General features: G+C 44.9%; 1 protein-coding gene across 2 annotated transcripts in view; it reads right to left on the bottom strand.

Annotated features, from left to right (window-relative positions):
* The window catches only part of kif26ba (kinesin family member 26Ba), a 112,650-nt gene that overhangs the window by 7,290 nt on the left and 85,360 nt on the right, over window positions 1–20,000 (bottom strand). Inside the window, exons 12-26 of one of the 2 annotated variants that reach the window (XM_080436921.1) lie at window positions 15,802–15,973; window positions 14,883–15,176; window positions 14,251–14,508; window positions 13,834–13,945; window positions 12,614–12,869; window positions 11,731–11,832; window positions 10,056–10,156; window positions 8,434–8,613; window positions 7,143–7,411; window positions 6,362–7,001; window positions 5,325–6,181; window positions 3,149–3,387; window positions 2,575–2,618; window positions 2,436–2,538; window positions 1,993–2,207 (exon numbers count right to left, since the gene is read on the bottom strand). In XM_080436921.1, the coding sequence (XP_080293047.1) occupies window positions 1,993–2,207; window positions 2,436–2,538; window positions 2,575–2,618; window positions 3,149–3,387; window positions 5,325–6,181; window positions 6,362–7,001; window positions 7,143–7,411; window positions 8,434–8,613; window positions 10,056–10,156; window positions 11,731–11,832; window positions 12,614–12,869; window positions 13,834–13,945; window positions 14,251–14,508; window positions 14,883–15,176; window positions 15,802–15,973 (3,842 nt within the window). Of the gene's footprint in view, window positions 1–1,992; window positions 2,208–2,435; window positions 2,619–3,148; window positions 3,388–5,324; window positions 6,182–6,361; window positions 7,002–7,142; window positions 7,412–8,433; window positions 8,614–10,055; window positions 10,157–11,730; window positions 11,833–12,613; window positions 12,870–13,833; window positions 13,946–14,250; window positions 14,509–14,882; window positions 15,177–15,801; window positions 15,974–20,000 lie in introns of both variants that reach the window. The other variant, XM_080436920.1, reaches the window with a different exon arrangement.

Below are 20,000 nucleotides of genomic sequence, written 5' to 3'. Positions count from 1 at the left end.
AGTCACATTGACTCATCAGCTCTCTGCAGGTAGCAAGAGGGCACCATATGGGTTAACAGGGTGTGTGTATGTATGTGTGTGTGTGTGTGTGTGTGTGTGTGTGTGTGTGTGTGTGTGTGTGTGTGTGTGTGTGTGTGTGTGTGTGTGTGCGTGCGTGCGTGCGTGCGTGCGTGCGTGCGTGCGTGCGTGCGTGCGTGCGTGCGTGCGTGCGTGCGTGCGTGCGTGCGTGCGTGCGTGCGTGCGTGCGTGCGTGTGTGTGCTAATGTGATTTCAGCCTTAGGCATACAGTATATCACAGCTGTCTCTACATGTGTGTATTATTTTTCTATCTATAGTATGAAGCCTTGAGGACAGCGGCAGAGCTTATTGTTGCTATAAACAGACATGGACTAATTATACCTCCAATAGGCTGTGTCAGCAACATTTTACTCAAATAATAGTGGAACGATTTCAGAAATCCTTAAATGTTTTAACAGATGACCTTATTCTCCTTACAGATTATTTCAAACTGACAAGAAGAGTGACATTGAGTGACACTGTCACTCTTCAGTCTTGTCAGAGAATGTTAACATTCCAACACATATGAACTGTTCAGGGCCGTATCTTCCTACTGATACACACAGTCAGACGATAGGCAGCTGGCTAGGGCGACATCCTAAGTGGGGTGCCAAAATGAAATCCCGGAAATTCTGAATGACATTTGTGCCATTGTTTATGGCTTCAGTTACAGGTCATGTCACTGTGTGAATACAAGAACGTTCGCCCCAAAACACGCTCGCCCCGGGTCAGATCCGGCGGCGTCGGAACGGTCGGACCACGTATGTCTGGCCACCAAAGTCCACTCGTTCCAGTCAAATCCAGCAATCTCGGAACGGTCGGGGTGCATGGCCCATAAATCCAGTGACCTCGGAACAGTCAGACCCACCAGGTATTTCTGGCAACCAGAACATACTCAGCCACGTTTGATGGGGGGGTTTACAATTTACGATTATGTCCCTATCGGGACGTAACTCCATTGGCGCTGAGTCGGCTGAAGTGGACTTTGCCACCTTCGGCATGGCTCGCCTGAGCTCGCTCTATCTATTCAGTATCTATTCACAGTATAAGGACATTCACTGTTAAATCACAGTACCATCCATACAGTTATCTATCATCACGGATGACGCCCCCCTTGCCCCCCCCCCCTGCTGACGTCAGATTATCTCGCACAGTGTCATGGGCCTGAAATTAGCTGATTTTGTGTGTGTGTGTGTGTGTGTGTGTGTGTGTGTGTGTGCGTGCGTGCGTGTGTGTGTGTGTGTGTGCGTGCGTGTGTGTGGCTGTGTGTGTGTGTGTGTGTGTGTGCGTGCGTGCGTGCGTGTGTGTGTGTGTGTATGTGTGTGTGTGAGAGGGTATATCTATATTCATTATCTAGCTACCATCAGCAAATTCCAATTACCATTTCAAGACTGGCTGCAAGGTCACCTTTCCACCTGGCTTTCAATCTGTCTTATCTCATTTTATTTCTTAGCCTTTCTCATAGACTTTATTTCACATATTGTATCACTTCTCTCAAAGCTTTCAGTCTTATCATTAAAGATGCCCCTTTTCATAGTTTTATTATTACTGTCACTTTATTATTTTGATCACTGTCTGGCACCGGCACAGATTATAGGTGATTTTTTTTTCTACTGTATCGTTGCTGTAGTGCAGAAACCTTGTATCTCCATAATTCAGCTTTTCATGTTTTTTCGTAAATGAATGTCCTACTTTGTCATACTACAGTGTCACACAAAAGTAGCAAAAATAATAAGTGAAAGTGGTTAAGTGTGTCTGTGGGTTTTATAAATATTTAACCAATGAAAAGTATTAACAAGAGCTTGTGACTAAATAATAACTACACTGGATCCACACAGGTCCTTTTTTACTGAACATTTCCTGAAAATTAACGGTTTTGGACATACAAGGTTTCCGCCCGACAGCAACCATAATTATATTTTCAATTGGTCCTACCTGTGGTGCTGCGACTTTTCTTGCTGCTCTTAGAACTTCGTCTGGAGGAGGAAGTGGCCGAGCTGTGCTCGCTGAGGGAGTCCTGGGCGGAGGAGGTACTTCCTGTGTTCTCGCTGCTGTCTCTCAGCATGCTCTCGTATCCACTGCTTCCGCCGCTGTGGTAGAACAACGCCGTCTTCCCCATGGCCGGGGGCAACTCTCCGCTCAGTACACTGCTGTTGGACCATGAGATCACATCAAATGGAACGCTTCAGTACAGAAACATCACGCTTAATAAGAACAGTCTTCGTTCTTTTTTGTCTTTTCTTTTTTTTATAACCCTGCGATACAGGGCGACATTGAAATGAATTTATTTTATTCATGAATGAATTTGTGGGGCTGAAAGAAGTGATTGATTATGTTTGTTTGCAATGTACTTATTTTTACTTAATATTTTACCGTACCTGTTGTCACTAGCATGTCCACTGCTGCAGCGCTGAGGTCTTCTGGGTGCTGTGATCTTACTGTAGGGAGACGGCAGGCTGGGGACCTCTGAAGGCTTCTCCTCTCCAACTGCGCCTCCAACAACACCTCCAACAACACCTCCAACTGCACCTCCAACAACACCTCCTCCTCCACTAGGAGCACTGAACAAGGAGCAATCATTAATACTGTATGTATGTGTAGAAAAATGCAAAAAACACAATACCATAAAAGAATACTGCTGTATGTATAGTATATTTATATTGTACCGTCTATGTATATTATCTAAATTATGCTATCTATGTATTATGTAAATTATGCCATCTATGTAGATTATGTATGTATATTATGTAGCCTACTGTAAATTATTCTATGTATTATGTATGTATTATATTCTTCTATAAATGTGCGATATCTGTATGTGCATGTGTCCTCTTGAATACTAAATAGGTCTCATGTTTATTCCATATCATCACTCTATTTATGTATATAATTGTACTGTGCAATGTGCACTATTTACAACTTACAATTATAATTCTCAAATATTCGATCGTGGTTAAAAACAAAACATCTAGTTAGAGTTTTTCCTAACACTAGTATATTTACTATAGTAGTATACATACTTAATACTACAACTTTATTCAATGGATTTAGTTATAAGACATCAAGCCAATTGAAAATGATGATTCATTACCTTGCCCCTTCAGCTCCTCTCTCCTCCACAGGATCGGAGCCTCCTCCTGCCGCATGGCCTCTGGAGCGAGGGCCTGCACTGGCCTGGAGGAGCTCAGAGATCCGACCGTTCACGGCCCGCAGAGGCAACTTGGCAGCTAGGCTTCCCCCTCGGCTGCGACTCAAAGACTGGGTCGACCAGGAGCCAGAAGAGGCTCCCTGCTGGACGGGACGGGGCTCAGTAGGTGTTTTGTCGTTATTCTGTGGGTTGATGAAAGTTGGGGCAAATGCTCACACCAAAACATGATTTACTATTCTGTGCCTATCAGTGCATAACTCGGACGACGCTGAGTCGGCTCAAGCGAAGTTCGCAACGTTCGACACGGCAACTCGCTCGCTTTAGCTCGGTAGTGCCTCTAGTGGCTCAAGTTCGCTTGAGACGGCGCGCCTCCGCCGCGGTCCAAAACTATACTTTATACAAAACACCAACTGAGCCCCGTTGGTAAGTCAGTATCTCAACTACTTAGACCAATCAATAGTTTGATTAAACGTGGGTAGGTCAGTATCTCACATACTTAGACCAATCAATAGTCTGATTAAACGTGATAATGTCCCATTCAGTGCATTGACAGCATCCAAAATGGGTGAATACAGCCACGCAGAGGAACTTCTCTAACATGTGAAGTTACCCCACCAATCATCTACATGGATTCACACACAGCTACACAGCACACATGCCTATCATATGCGTGGAATGGCACACGCTATTTGCATACACATGGCACAGACCGATACCTGACGCAGACACATCCAATAAGAAAATATAACACAAATAAAACAAAAATACGACTGCATTCGTAACAGCACAAGTCAACTACAAAGTGTCATGATATAGTCAGAAGAATGCAGTCTGGGGAAGAAAAAAAAGAAAAAGATATGCATATATTTTTATTCAAGCCATCAGTAGACCCATATATCCTAAACAAATCATGAATTAAATAATAAATAGCCTGTGCGGTGTCTGTGTCCCATGGGCGTACGTTGTTGAATGACACCAATCACGGAATACGTTTTGGTTTTAATTTAACCCCTGGGGGCATGCTGGAGTGGAGACACGCACACTGCTGTTTTTCTAAATAAAGGAGTCCTGCGTCCTCCATGGCCGTGACACCACGTTTATGAGAAATAGCCTGGGGCTGTCATCATAATTTAAACGTTTATGGAATGATTGATGAATGCAAATGGATGAAGGCTGGTGTGTGGTGGTGGGCTGGATTGATCTCTCTGATCTCCCGATGCGGTCCCATGGCCAAAACCCACAATGAAGATCACTTGCGCTGGGCACAGCTATGGCATTCGAGCGTCAAGTTTATATCCTTAACCAAGGTTGCACATAACTCCAGAAAGATGTAGCCTACTGTAGACTACCCAAGTTGGGAGACTCCAGCGCAGCTTTCCCAAAAATCCTCTCACATGTATGTGCTCATATGTTTTAACAGAGCCAATAAAGCACTTGTTGAATGATTGAACTGAATGATTAAGCATCTAACTTGTAACGTTGTAAATATGTTATATTGTTTTTAATTGCTAGATTTTAATTGATAATGATTTCTGTTGTGTCTTACATCACATGCCTAGAGATCATCGACAGTTCAAATCAATGTTATTAGGAAGAGTTTTTAGGCAACGGTTTCTGTTTCTCAACTTGTCTGTAATGTCAGACCAGAGCTCGATCAGTGAGGGAGAGAGAGATGGAGAGTGAGACGGGGAGGGAGAGAGGGATAGGAAGAGGGAGGGAAAAGGGGGGGGGGTTGAGAGGGGGAGGGAGAAAGGGAGAGGGACAGAGGGACAGAGGGAGGGAGGGAGCGAGAGAGCCTATTTGCCTCACACAACAACCCGGCCGATGCTATGTACTGAAACCTGAACACGCTGACAATGCATTGTTTTGTGATGCATTGTCAGCACAATAACGCCAGCAACACCGGGCAAGCTAATGAAACAGCTTGTATATAGATTCTATTTTGTGGGTCAAATAATGAATTTGGTCTTTCTTAAATTGAACAACTTTGAAACTATCAAATGTGCCATGCCCATGAGCTTCCTTTAAAACTGATGTTAGGGGAAGAAACAATTTCACGTGTGGTCAACACTCATGTCTGGTGAGCAGAGTCCGTGAAATCAATAAAAGGAGACATTACCTTTCCATTGGGAGGAAGGCTGGAGCTGCGGTTAACGGCCTGAGGGAGAGACTTGGTGGAGAAGCTCAGAGTCTTGGTGCTGGAGGCAGACAGACTCCTCCCTTTAGGACTGCTGGCCATCAGCAGCTTACTCACTGCCGAGATCTTTGATTGGCTGCTGGCTTTAATTGGCGACTGTGGAGCGCTGCCAGGACCAGCACTGGAGCTCATACTGGTACTGTGGGAGGACAGAGACCCGCCTCTTGTGAGGCTGCGTCCTGTACGAGGCATGGCGCTGTCGCCCCTAGCTGCTCCTCCTCCTCTCAGACTCCCTCCCCGCTCCAGGGAGAAGCAGTCATAGTGTTGAGAGCTGTGGGAGCTGTGGGCTCGTCCCAGCGAGTTGGTTCTGTTCGCTAGCTGCTCCAGCTTGGCACTGAAGAGCCGACTGCTGTCTGCACTGGAGCCGTGGTTGGGCTGGTGGAGCGGGCTGAGTGGGTGACCAGTGGCCCGGTTCCTTTGGTCCAGACTGGACTTCCGTACAGGAGGAAGTGGAGGGATTCCTCCTCTCTTGTGGGAGAAGATGCCCTGTTTTCCGGTGGATCCTCGTCTGTCCAGCGTGGCGCAGGGGGAGCAGGGAGTCGAGGCGGCGAGTCCCAGACTGCGGTACTCTGCTTTATCTAAACCGTCATGGCGATTGAGTCGATGCCAGCGAGGGAGGCTGGCTGTACGGTGGAGGTCAAGGCTATACGCGCCACTCAGACCATCTCCATGGGCAACCACAGCAATCATCTCACAGCCATCTACCAATCTCTTACAACAATCTGGAGAGGAGACCATTTCACCACCTGAACTGGAGCTCCCGCGGTCCCCACCTTGTACTGGAAAGGGTAAAAGAAAAAAGTTATGTTGCTGTGTTGTATTGGGAATTTAAAGATGACTAATATTTGGTGAACTATTACGGACGTGCACATGCTATGTTATTATCAATTTATTTATGAGACATAAACTGATTCAACCTAAAATAATGATAAATTGTGACACTACAGAATGTCTCTCACCATCCTTGCAGGATTTCCGTTGATCTCCAGCTCCAGCCTTCTCTGCTGGGCCTTGGACCTGTTTCTCCTCACACAGAAGCTCCTTGGACCGCCCTTTCTCCACACCACGCTTCAGCCAGGGGTCCTCAAAGCTCATCTCACTGGAGAGCGAAGCTAAATATGGGGTTTGGTCTTTGTTGGTCTTTGTTGGTGAGGAGATGTTCAGCGGCTTCACAGCCACACATGTGTGAACGCTGATGGTGGTCTTGAAAGGTGAAAAGTGACCAGACGGCCCCAGCACTTGGATGTTGGTTTTAACCATGGATGGTGGCAGTTTCTTCAGCCTGTCTTTGGTCGGGGTCCCCTTCTCACTCCCACTGTCAGAGAGAAACACTTCTCCCTCCAGACTCCCTCTTCTCTGGGTTCCTGAGCTGCCACAACCATCGGGGACCTCTCCCGCAGAGGAGACGCTGTGATTGAGGTCAGGATCAGCCAGGGCCTCTCCATGTTGGCTCTGGTTTGACTGGCTGAAGCTGTGGAGGGACTGGTCTGCTTCACTGCCTACGCTCAGATCACTGAGCCAGGAGGAGATGGACGAACCACAGCTAGGCATCACTGTGGCCAGCGCCTCCCCGTCCACACGCAGCCTGGCCATCGCCACCTGCAGCACGACATGGTACCCACACAGTAAACACTAGGGTTGTGGTTTGATATATTTAAATTATTGTATCAACATTTTTGCTTTGGGGCAGACAGTGTTGTTTGCATTATCGTAACTTTAAAACAGGTCAGTCATACTGACCTCTGCCCTGGCAACTACTTCTGGAACGGTGGAGGATGTTGCCGTGACAGCAGACATCCCATAATGGTCCACAGTTCCATCTTCTCCGATACTGCTGATGATGCTGACGGGTCGCGACCCTGAGGTCAGGGCAGCGACAGAGCAACCATCACTGTTGAAGCTCATGATGCTGACTGGACGAGCAAAGGGATCCTGGTCCTCCAGACTGAACACCAGCTCATCCTCTCCCAAAGAGAGAGGCCCTACTGGGGCTGCAGGCTCTGCTGGGCCTGGAGATGCAAGTAGAGGAGGAGAGAAGAAACAAAATGAGTTTACACAACATACACATGTTTTCAAACTTACAATAGTAATGACTTTCACCTACAGTATATTCTCACATAATTAAGGAAATATCTGTCTGTCTGTCTGTCGGAACACGTTTTTTTCCTCAGTGGGTTCAGCAATTGATCTGAAGTTGCACACAGGCATTAGATCATTACCATGTACAGACACTCAAGAACGATATTTTTTACTTTTCCACATGCATGGCCACGTGCGCATGCATGGGCAGCCACGGGGACAACGTGCACATGCTTGCGCGCCCATGGGGTCTGTTGTCACGGTTACGGTCCCCCAGGCTATGGGATGTACTTTGTTAGCTCTGGGTGCTTTGACTGCGCACATACCCGGGTAATGCAGCAAGTCTTCACTGGGGGTCGACCTGCCTAAAATGTTTTAATCTTCATTCACCTGAATGGTGCTAAGTTGCTACTACTGCTTTGTTTGGCTGGATTTCAAAGTTTGCAGGAGGGGCCCATTTTACACAAAATGCCACAAATTATGAATGCAGTGTCCGATTGGTATGAAACTTTGCACACACACTCTGAGTAGGCCAAGGAAGATCTGCCACCCCAAAGGTTTTCAAATCGGCCTCAAATCGTGCTATAACAGGTGCTAGCCCTGGGTAGGCAACCTGGCCTGGCGGGGATCTGTGCTCAGAGGAGTGTACTTTTCTAGTGAACTTAGTTTCCTGGATACCAAATGAAAAAGCCTAGTTGATCAGCTAGCTCGGTAGCTAGCTAGCTATAATGTCCAGTAGTTATTACGGTGAGACAGAAAAATAATACAATTGTTGTGCTGTTAATCTAATGGGAATGTGTTTTGGCTTGTTTTCCTATCAACATGAACGCGTTTGGACAAAACCCTACATTCTTAACTTTGAGAGAGTGTACAAATGTCCATTTGGTTACATTTAGATTTTGTATACTCTCAGTTAAATAAATTGGGGATTTTAGAGTGCAATGCATCTCACCATCCTTGTGAGTGTCCATGGGGATTTGTGGGACTTCATCATCGCATAGCGTCTCTGCTGAGCCCAGGCTGGCTGACAGAGACGGGGCCGGCTCTGGAAGCTGTGGACTCATTCCTACAGGAGACGTCCTGGACAACAGGGACTCTGTGGACGACCGACCGCTGTCTGCTGCCAAGCTGTCTGCAGGATCATAAATAGGGTCACCATCATGTGATTGTACTTGACGATGAATTGTCATACAAATAATTGCGATTTAACTGTAAAAAAAACTAAAACAAAAATTCTGTTTGCCTTTTAGGCTTTGTAAGCAAGAAGTTCTCATAAGATAAATAGTTTCAATATACAAAAAAATTACTGACAATAACGGGTACCAATAACTGACTACTAAACTACTACTAAAAAACATATTTAAATAGTGGAAATAGCCAATCTACAAGCTCACAATTCCACTACTATGGAAAATGTTTTAGGGAAATTGCAAGTGTGTTGCACGGGCGCGAGTCGTGAGTTGCAGCCGCCAGGACCTGAGGAATACGCTGGGAGGAATATGCGACGTGCGATTCAAATTTACAGCTGATCGGATCCCACATTCGTGATATATGGCGTTTTCTTTTTAAGAAGTCTCCTCCCACAAATTTTGCAAGCCAATTACATTGTCATGGTTACATTTTGCGCATTTAGTGGCGCCTCCTATGGGTCAAAGTGGAAATGCTTTTGGCGATTCATTGAGTACACGACCGGGAAATGGGAAAAATGTATTCACTAATAAATGTATATGAATTAAACTATACAACATATCGCTTAGCAAAATGGAAGAAACGATTCCCGATGCAGCCGGTCGATTTGACATATGGCTTGAGTGTGTGCCGCCAAAACTGTGGGAGGAGTAGCGGGATAAAATAAAGTTTATCTATAACATTAAATAAAGTCGCCCAAGTACTATAGTGTGTTGCCCTTTGGGATTAGGTGATTATGTAATAATAGTGACAGCCCTAATCACAAATGCAACAGACGTTGCACTTTATGTCCAAGAGTAATCATGCACACAGTCTAACTGAAGAGTTTAAGTGACCCCACTGTCATATTCAAACCAATAGTAATTATATACGAGGCAACACAAACATTCAGTATTGTTCATTCATTTTCATTCAAATTACAAATGCTTTCAGTATTGTCTGGATACTATATGAATTAGTGGTAAAAATTACCACACCATGAAGGCAAAATTGATGGACAGCTAGTCTTTCTTTATTACTTAAAGAAAGATTATTAGTGGGAAAAATGAGCACCAGAGGCAAAAAATTGCAACACCACAATGTACCGTGAAGAAGAGATGTAGTTCCCAGGAGAGTAATTATGAAATACATTCCCCTCATTAACCACAACTACCACCCACCTGTTAAACTGAAACCCCCACTGAATACATCACAAAAGACTTAATACACCATAGGAAATTAATGAACAAAACTATGTACACTCACGCACACGCACACACACACACACACACACACACACACACACACACACACACACACACACACACACACACACACACACACAGACAGACAGACGTATATTTATATACAGTGTATTACCCTGAGTATTCATAATAAGATACATACGGTCTCCAGTCTGGCTGTCCTGAGCTGAGAGAGGGGGGTTTCCTTGCGTCACCCCTTTCTGAGTGAACACCTTACACCTTTGAGAAGGAGAGGATGGAGGTCTGGATACACACATACACAACATGTCATCACTCAGGTTCTATCTGTTGTTAAGCTGCTGTCCTCAGCTCAGCCTGTCTTCCATTGTTGTTTATATCCACTAATTTGTAATGTCTTATTGTATATATTTGCAACATTTATTTTTTGTGTGAAATGTCCTTTTGCACACCTACTGGGACAGGTGCGTAGGAGCAGGCAACCAGTGCATGAAACATGAAAAAATGGAGATCCAACACAATGACACTTCACTTACAGCCAACAAGTATTCTATTACAAAGTTTCGGTCTACGACCTTCGTCAGGTATCCAGGGTTTGATTGATTGACATATTTAATGACAAAAATGCGTAGCCTACGCATCAACATATATTTGCACATATATGTTAAAAAGGATAAAGACTAAATCTCATTATCTCATTAATCTCAGGGTTAAGGACAGGTTGATATGGTTAATGTTACGGTAAGGGTTAAGATTAGGCATGTATCTGTGGGTGAAGGTTAGGGCAAGGGTTAAGGTTAGGCATGTATCTGTTAGTGTTAAGGTTAGAGTAAGGGTTAAGGTTAGGCATGTATCTGTTAGTGTTAAAGTTAGCGTAAGGGTTAAGGTTAGGCATGTATCTGTTAGTGTTAAAGTTAGAGTAAGGGTTAAGGTTAGGCATGTATCTGTATCTGTTAGTGTTAAAGTAATACTAGGTAACTTTTTCAACAAAACTAAAGTTAAATTGTATATCTTTTGTGAGTGGCAGATGTTTCACAACACCCACTCCATGAATTTCACCCCCAAAAGCCTTTTATAAACTATTTTATATTGAAACGGTGGCTAGGGTAGTCATTCCCGCGAAAATGACGTCATCCGGCCGGAAAACGGAAACGAAAATGCACCGGTTTCCTGTTTGGCCAGGAACTACCGCACCGGTTTCCTGTTTGGCCAGGAACTACCGCGCTAATAACAAAAAGGAATCTCACGCTGTTTTTAAGAAATTGTAGGATTTGAAGATCAAAAAACAACAGCAAAAGAAAACACAGCTCACGGTAACTAAAGCTCCACTGGCTAAGAGAAACGATCCGCAGATAGTATAAAACAATTAAAAGAACGCTTTTTGAAACGCTTCCGTCTTCCGGTGAAAACAAATGGAATTCTGGGTAACGCAGGAATAAACGAACGACCTGCAGTGACGGTAATGACCAGCAGAGGCTGCTAAAAATTGTTATTTGTGGACCTGCATTGTATTACTTTAAGGTTAGAGTAAGGGTTAAGGTTAGGCGTGTATCTGTTAGTGTTAAGGTTAGAGTAAGGGTTAAGGTTAGGCATGTATCTGTAAGGTTACTGATAGAGTAAACATTTTGGGTAAGGGTTAAGGTAAGATCGGACATGGTCAAGATTAGGGTAAGATGAAGATGAATATAAGTCAATGTGGTTTGTTTGTTTGTGTGTGTGTGTGTGTGTGTGTGTGTGTGTGTGTGTGTGTGTGTGTGTGTGTGTGTGTGTGTGTGTGTGTGTGTGTGTGTGTGTGTGTGTGTGTGTGTGTGTGTGTGTGTGTGTGTGTGTGTGTGTGTGTGTGTGTGAGTGCAGTCTACCTGTACTCTGAAGTTCTGGCCAGACTAGCGATACCGAGGCGAGGTGACCCCAGGGGGCGTGTCTTACTGTCGCTACTACTGCCCGTGCTCAGAGACTCCCGGCTGACGACATGAAGAAGACATTTCATTTAATTCAGACACAGTTCTTATTAAAAGGAATAGCTTGGAATCATGATAATAAAAACTTGGACAGGAAACAGGGAGAGCGAAATAGGGAGAGACATGCAGCAAAAATCGTTAGGAACGGGACTCGAACATGCAATGTCAGGCTACATTAGAGCCCCCGGACCGCTAGGCCAGCAATCCGAGCCACGATAAACTACTTTAAATTAATGACAATCAAGATGAGGTGAGAACCCTTGTGGGCCAGCATCACACATACATGAACCTCATGCACAGTGTACCTGCACATGCACAAAGAGAAGATGGATATTTGCTGATATAGGACAGTCATTGTCTGCCGTTTACCGGCATATGTATAACTCAAAGGAAAAAGATTCACGCGGTCAGCTAATTATCTGACCCTAGAGGCAAAACAGGACATTTGACCTCTCAGTTTGTCAGAGGTTTGTGGAGCAGAATACCACTTCCATCCATCATGGAAGCTCATTGGATACAGTGTTCAGGAGAGGGTAAAGCTTGTCTGGCTAAAGGTTTGAAAACCTATTCTTTTGTTGGCTGTTTTTAACTTCCAGTATTGGATTCACTATTCATTATGTAGACCTTTGTTTAGTCAAACACTGCTTAGAAGAACTTTATCCTGGTGAGTTTAGTGGAAGTGGGAGGTTATGAATAACTTCAAGACAGATACACTACTTAAGTTCTGCACAAGTTCTACTGAAATGTGACTTTTTTTTACAGAATTCTACTGAAACAAACTCACCTGTCATGGAGGCTGCCACTCCCGGTTCTCTGCAGGGAGCTGGAGGTGGTGTTGCTGCTCCCAGGGACTCTCTTAGTTCCAGACAGCACAGAGGAACCAGAGCTCTGGGCCAGACTGTGGATCATGGTCTGGGCTAGCTCAGCTTCCTCCACCACCTCCCTGATGTCCTGGAGTTGCTGGTCATTGGTTCTCCTCTCACAAGCAGGGGGAGAGGAGGAGGGGAGATCCACTTCACCTCCTCCAGGAGCTGAGGAACCTGAGGAGGTATGGGAAACTGTGACTTAGCAACTAAAGATGTTCTCCAGCAGGAATTAGTAGTAGCCGTTGTTTCCAGGACAGTATGTTGGGAATCAAACCAGTCGGAAGGTCATTGATAGCATAAAGATAAGGAGAGCTTCGCTGGTTCCAAAAAGAAATGCATCCCTACAGCAAAGGTTCTCATATCCCCTGATAGGACACATCCATTCAGTCATGCATAGAGTGCATGACTGAATGCACTCTTACAGTATATAGTCTTATATACAGTGTTGGGTAACGTTACTTTTAAAAGTAACTTGTTACGTTACAGGATTACCGCCATTAAAAAGTATTCTGTTCTGTTACAGGACTACCTTCTGAGAAAAGTAACTTGTTAGATAATTTTTGCATTACCGACGATTAAAACCCCTCTGCGAGGAAGTTTGATAAATATCAAATCAAGAGTGCAGTTGCAGGACCACATTGGAAACAAGTGTTTCATTACGCTTTAATGAGTGGGTTTAAGTTATATTGTGAAGGACCTCTCTGTCTCCGACATGTCGCACAGGTGCGACACCAGCCGGCAGCCGTGTGTCACACGATGATCTGTTGAATATGAATGATTACGCAATCACCACAGACCGCTGGCCCGGTCACCGATTTCTGTGTAACATGTCTCCGCTGACAGAGACGAGCTTGTTCATTGATCAGGAAGCACCGCAAATGCGTCGGATGGATTTTCCTTTTCCTTTGTGGCAACAAAGGAAAAGGTCTTAAATGTAACGAAGTAACGCCATTAATTTGGAAAAGGTAACTAAGTAACTAAGTAACGAGTACTTTAATTGCAAAACTAATGCGTTGGGTTACTACGTTACCCATAAAAGCATTCCGTTACAGTATTCCGCGTTATTTCTAACACTGTTACCCCCAACACTGCTTATATACATGTTTTGACATGGGGCACCTGTGGTAAAGTTCATTACCTTCATGTACAGAGTCTGCACCTGCTCCAAGAGCAGGAACAGGAGGTGACACTGAGGCTGGCTCCTGTTTGACTTCCTGTTTACTGGCAGGTACCTCCTCAAACTTAGCGACCTAAAAACAGGATGGACAGATTGATGAAGAAAGAAAGAAGGAATTAAGGAAAGAAAGATAAGTATAAGTATAGACGGATGGATGGATGGATGGAGGGATGCAAAGTTTAGGTTACATAACAAAAAAACACAAAGCACAATACTTGTATTTATTTTCATATAGATCTATTACAACATAATTTAATAGAAAATAACACACAATAGAATATAACAGAGTAGATTAGTTGTATATTAAATAACATTCAGTTGTATTTAGTAGTACTGCAGCTGCATTAGATAACACTCTCTCTCTCTCTCTCTCTTCACCTCCTCACTGCCATCAATACAGTCCAGTCTCTCCTGCAGCTCAGCGAAGGTGTTACACTTCAGACACTCTCCTCCCTCTTCAGGGACGGGGGCCAGAGGCTGTCCCAGTAGGGACTGGGTGGACTGGGACAGAGACTGGGACAAAGACTGGGACAGAGACTGGGACAGAGACTGGGACAGAGACTGGGACAGAGACTGGGACAGAGACTGGGACAGAGTTCCACAGGGCTGGGTCTGGTTCTCTTCTTGAGGTTGGGCCTGTTTGAGAACAAATTAAGCAGTGTTTAGTGCATTGTTCCATTAAAAAAACCTGATCTTGTATCATTCCTTCGATATAAATGAAAATGTGCAAACACCCCACCTCCTAATATCTTTATTCTTTCTGTCCATGTCCGCCAACTTTTTATTATTGATTTGATATTATTGATATTTTATTATTGTCCCTTGAACAAGGGACAATAATAAGGGAGTTTCTATTTCTACTTTACACTATTGATTCATGAGCGTGCATTCGTTCATTTTCTCAACTCAAAGTGTCCTGAACGATGCTACAACATGAAAGTAAATCTGACCACAAAGTTATCGTATTGGAATATAGTGTCTATTATAAATGTATTTTTAACCGTTCACACCTGACTGTGATTGTGTGTTTGTTGTAGGAGCAGAGATGGGATGATTGGTACAAACTCCGGGGGTCCCTCGTTGTCCGTCAGCTCCCTGTCTGACATGGCCGTCCCGTTTGGACCCACATAGATCACCGTGTCGCATGACTGCTCGCTGCTGGAGTATTCGTCAGGGTCACGGCGGAGCAGCGGGACGTCAGAGTCTGTGTCACCGCGGTGATGGAAAGGTCGAAGGTGAGTGGGGCGACGCATGCGTCCTTCCTCGCAGGAACTCTCCCCGCCTGAGGAACTGGAGGTGTATTGCTGAGGAGAGAGGAAGGACGGAAGGAAGGAGACAAGGAGGTAGGAAAGAACGTTGGGGAAACAGGGAAGGAAAGTGCACTGAAGAGTTATGCGCTAAATTCACACCAGTGAAAGAATTACTCAAATTTTATCAAAATGTTAACTCACAACACTGACTTAATTTTGTTTAAATATCTGTAGTATCGGGTTTAGTAATAACAGTTTATAAAGCAACAGTGTTTTCTTTGGGCCTTTTTACCCCTTTTTCTCCGCAATGTAGTCGTTATGCCAATTATTCCCTCCCCACACACATTTCTGTGTGTTGTCACTGCTGTTGTATCCTACTGGCTCACCTGCCAGTGAGGAGCCCCCCCCCCCCCCCCCCCCGGGAGGACATACAGTAGAGTCTCCGTCTTACTCCTCCCGCCCAACACTCCCTGCTGACAGGCGGCGCCCCAGCCCGTAGGAGTGCGTACGTGCAATGACAAATGACACCCTCCCGACTCGGCTTCCCTCCCCTGAACACGGGCCAATTGTGTTCGTATAGACGCTCGACAAAGCCTGATGCACCACGGTGGATTCGAACCCCCCGACTCTGTGGTGGTGGGCAGCAACAGAGATGTATTTAGTCAGAATGTGAGCATACCACGCTGACTTTAGTCTTTTTCTTCTTCATGCGGAGGAGGCGTGAGGCCATCTGGATGGTGGACATCGTTTCAGAGAAGTCTCTGGCTGAGGGGGAGATGTGAGCGATCATGGTGGTCCTGCAGTTCATGTTGCCCAGAGACTCTCTCAGCAGCATGGTCAGCTTGCTGTCTCTGAGAACACACATGAAGCACAGCAGTTAGGCGTAAACTACTGAAATATGAGGCTGGTAGATCGAAGGTGAGCAGTTATCTTGAAATAATGCACACTCTGTGTTCAAAAATGTTGCTTTAGACGAATGCATTGTTGTCTTTACTCTGAAAGCGAGGTTGCAGGTTTTACCATCTAAACTTAACCTCTCCATCTGGTTTCCAGGCAACCATGCTCCTCACTGTATACATCATGGCCATGAGCAAATAGCTGAAACCATGTACCACATCTTAAATGGGTGCCATGTATAGGGGACTCTACATAAGTAGGCATGACAGAATAGTGGATTTGATATCAAAATATATCACTATTTTCAGGTCCTCCATCATGCTGTATAAGCATTCTACTGTGAAGCCGAGCATGTTTAACCCGTGTAACGATGATTCTGTGTTGTCTAACATTTCAGCTAACACCCGTGATGTCATTGTTGTTAATGAAAACCATAGGGAGGTGTTCATTCTCGAGGTCGGCTGTACTTTTGATTACAGCTTAGAGGAAGCCTTCCTAACCAAAGTGCTAAAATATCATCAGCTAGAGCAGACCATCTCTCAGCTAGGCTACAGATGTAAACTTTTGGTTTTTATCTTTGGTAGTCTAGGACACGTGCACAAGTTGGTTGTGAGGGGCCTTCAAATGGCCGGCCTCTCCAAAAGGAGGGCTAAACAATTAGCAGGGTACTGCTCAATATCAGCTATTATAGGAAGCAGCTCAATTTGGAGGAGGCGTTGTTTCCTTTACCCATGATTGTTGTCCGCTGTGTTCGACAATATGCCATATTTTGTTTTGTATGTAACAATGCTCTGCCTTACATGCACTAGTACCTGGCTGTTTTCCCTTCATCTGACTGCACTGGCAGTGTTTATGTCCTTTGTACATCTTGTACTTCTATTAATGTGGACATAAATAAATATTTCAAATGTGTGTGTGTGTGTGTGTGTGTGTGTGTGTGTGTGTGTGTGTGTGTGTGTGTGTGTGTGTGTGTGTGTGTGTGTGTGTGTGTGTGTGTGTGTGTGTTTGCGCACTGAGGTCTGCAGATTAAGAAGCAATATGTCTCCTCTGTGGACCAGTAACTCACACTGCTGTTTTTAAAAACACAACCTGCAGGCATCGCTCTCTCTCTCTCTCTCTCTCTCTCTCTCTCTCTCTCTCTCTCTCTCTCTCTCTCTCTCTCTCTCTCTCTCTCTCTTTCTCTCTTTCTCTCTCTCTCCCCCACACATGCATAATGCATAATATCCACATGTGCGCAACAGTCACACATACACACTCCTATGGTGTCCTCTACTTTTTCTTCAATATACAGTTCCTCTCCTCTTCATCAGCTTAATGCCACAGGCAATGCAAAACTATCTCTCTCTCTCTCTCTCTCTCTCTCTCTCTCTCTCTCTCTCTCTCTCTCTCTCTCTCTCTCTCTCTCTCTCTCTCTCTCTCTCCTCATATTCAATTCAATACAAATCAAACCTTATTCCAGACACACAGGGGGTCCATAGAGTACATACAAATATCACACAACAAATAAGTAACAAGTAACAAAAAAACATAAAATCATACATAGAGGTTGACTCTCCAGTGTGTACGCAGCCTGAACGAGTACCGGAGACAGCTCTCCGGTATATTAAACCCCAGTTCAGCCAGAATAGTCAGGGCTGTTAACAAAAAAAGGGGGACACGGCTGACAAAAGCGCCACATTTTTTCTACATGCTCTCCATCACCATAAGTTTCATTTTGGACGGGGAGCCACGTCATCAAGATGGCAGAAGGCGGCCATCTTGGATTTCAAAGATGGCCACCATGTAATATCTATAAGCCAATATCTCAGCTTCAAAGCCACTTAGAAGGTCAATCTTGGTGTCAAAATATACATTTTCTGGGTCAAGGAATGCAATAAAGCTATTGAGAATTCCACTAGATGTTTATTTGTGCCACGATCAAATAAATATGGTCATTCTAGCAACATATTTACATAATTTTCAACTCGGTTAGCAGTCAGACACAGAAAATGGAGCATGAAGTGAATTGACATTCAAATTATCTGTCACATTGACAACTGCAAAGCTCTGTGCAATTCCAGTGTGCCTTCTTGCATGAGCACCTTGCACCACAACCACGTTTACAACCGCACTTGACCAGTTCATTGCAGGCTTTTGACGCCATCGGTAGAATGCTCCACACAGGAAGCCAGACCTGGTTGTTGTCATCCAATGTCCATCCCCATCCTTCTGGACTGGGTGTCGGCTGCTGGGCCAGTTCAGACGTGGACCAGATCCCAGACTGGTAGACAACTCGCTTCACGTGCTGCAACAGTGAATCTTGCGTTGGTGGAATGTGTTCCATCGTTTTGTTCTTCTGGCAGAACAACTCTCGCCGTGCTTCATTGACAGATTCCAAATCACTTGTCTTATCATACATGATGACTGTGAAACGCTCAAGAAGCTGAAAGTGTTGGGCATCTATGGTCACTGAAGTGTATGGATTTTCTGCCATGTAGTTGAAGGCCTGGGTGACCTCAGGGTAGGACTTCCATGCCACCCATGCTGACTTCTTTCCTTTCCCGCAGAATGCTGATGTTGTGTCACAGCCTGTGTAACAGTGGAAGATGGGAAGTGCTGTGGACTTGTCTTTGCCCAGAGCATGGCAGATGGTGTTTATATGAACATAGGTGTAGTTCTTCCCAGTGCCAAAAGCAACCCAGATGTCTGCAGCTGGATACTTGGTGAGCAGGGCATGGAACTTGCCGATGAGGATAACGACAACATCCGTATCCACAGTGCGTATCAAGCAGGTAGAACAGCCATGTTCCAGGGCATCAAGCAGGTGAATCAATATCCTGGTGTCGGCCTCTTCGTGGTTACATGGCAGCATGGAGTGGCTGGTGTCTGTGCCGACCACTGTGATGCCAGATGTGATGAAGACCAGCTTGCCCTCTGGCCAGGCGGTGGATGCAATCTTCCCAGAGAGAAAGGTAAAGAGTTCCTGCTTGTTTATAGGATCACGCAGGAAATCTGGCCAATTCCCCGGCAGCTTGTTCTGACCAGCCACCTTCCGTCGTATCCCTTTGCCTCGCTTCTCCCTTGTTGACTCTTTTATGCTGCTGGTGATGTAAGTATCCCAGACCACATCAACTCTTTTGGAGATCTACAAAGCCCAATCCATTGTGTGCAAGAGACGAGATTGGCAAGGGGCAGGAAAAAATCTAAACTGTGTAAGGCAAGGGGTCGAAAACCAAAGGGGCAGTCAGAGAAGGCAGAGGTACCGGCAAGGGCTGGGCAAAAACGTAGTATAGAAAACAGAACAGAGATCAGTTAGGGCAAAAAACTTGATTTTGAACAATGCTTGAGAGCTTGGGTAAACACAAGGCAATCTGGCAAGAGACTGGAGAGAGACTGAGGCTTAAGTACTGTAGGCATGATTGCAGGTGAGTGAATGCAGGTGGTCACACTGGCAGGAACCAGATCCAGACACACCCACACCCTAGGGACTAACAGGACACAGGTGGAGATAACTAATAATCACAGGGAGGAGATACAAGGCAGGTAAACAGTAACTAGGCAGACAGGAAACAATAGGAACGATACTACAAAATAGATAGGAAAAATAGGAAATAACAAGAGTCAGATCTGTCAAAGTTTAATAAACACACACACACACACACACACACACACACACACACACACACACACACACACACACACACACACACACACACACACACACACACACACACACACACTGAGATGTTGTGCATAATCTAGACGAAGCATGCATAATTGTGTACATATATTGCCCGAATTTACCAAATTATCTAATATTGGCTGAATTAGTCACTTATTGATATTCCCTATAGTTTTATTGCATTCCTTGTCCCAGAAAATGTATATTTTGACACCAAGATTGACCTTCTAAGTGGCTTGGAAGCCGAGATATTGGCTTTTATAGATATTGCATGGTGGCCATCTTTGTAATCCAAGATGGCCGCCTTCTGCCATCTTGAT

Source organism: Gymnoscopelus braueri, assembly GCF_963280865.1.
Source record: "Gymnoscopelus braueri genome assembly, chromosome: 1".
Taxonomy (NCBI): Eukaryota; Metazoa; Chordata; class Actinopteri; order Myctophiformes; family Myctophidae; genus Gymnoscopelus; species Gymnoscopelus braueri.
This window is presented reverse-complemented; position numbering and strand designations above follow the sequence as displayed.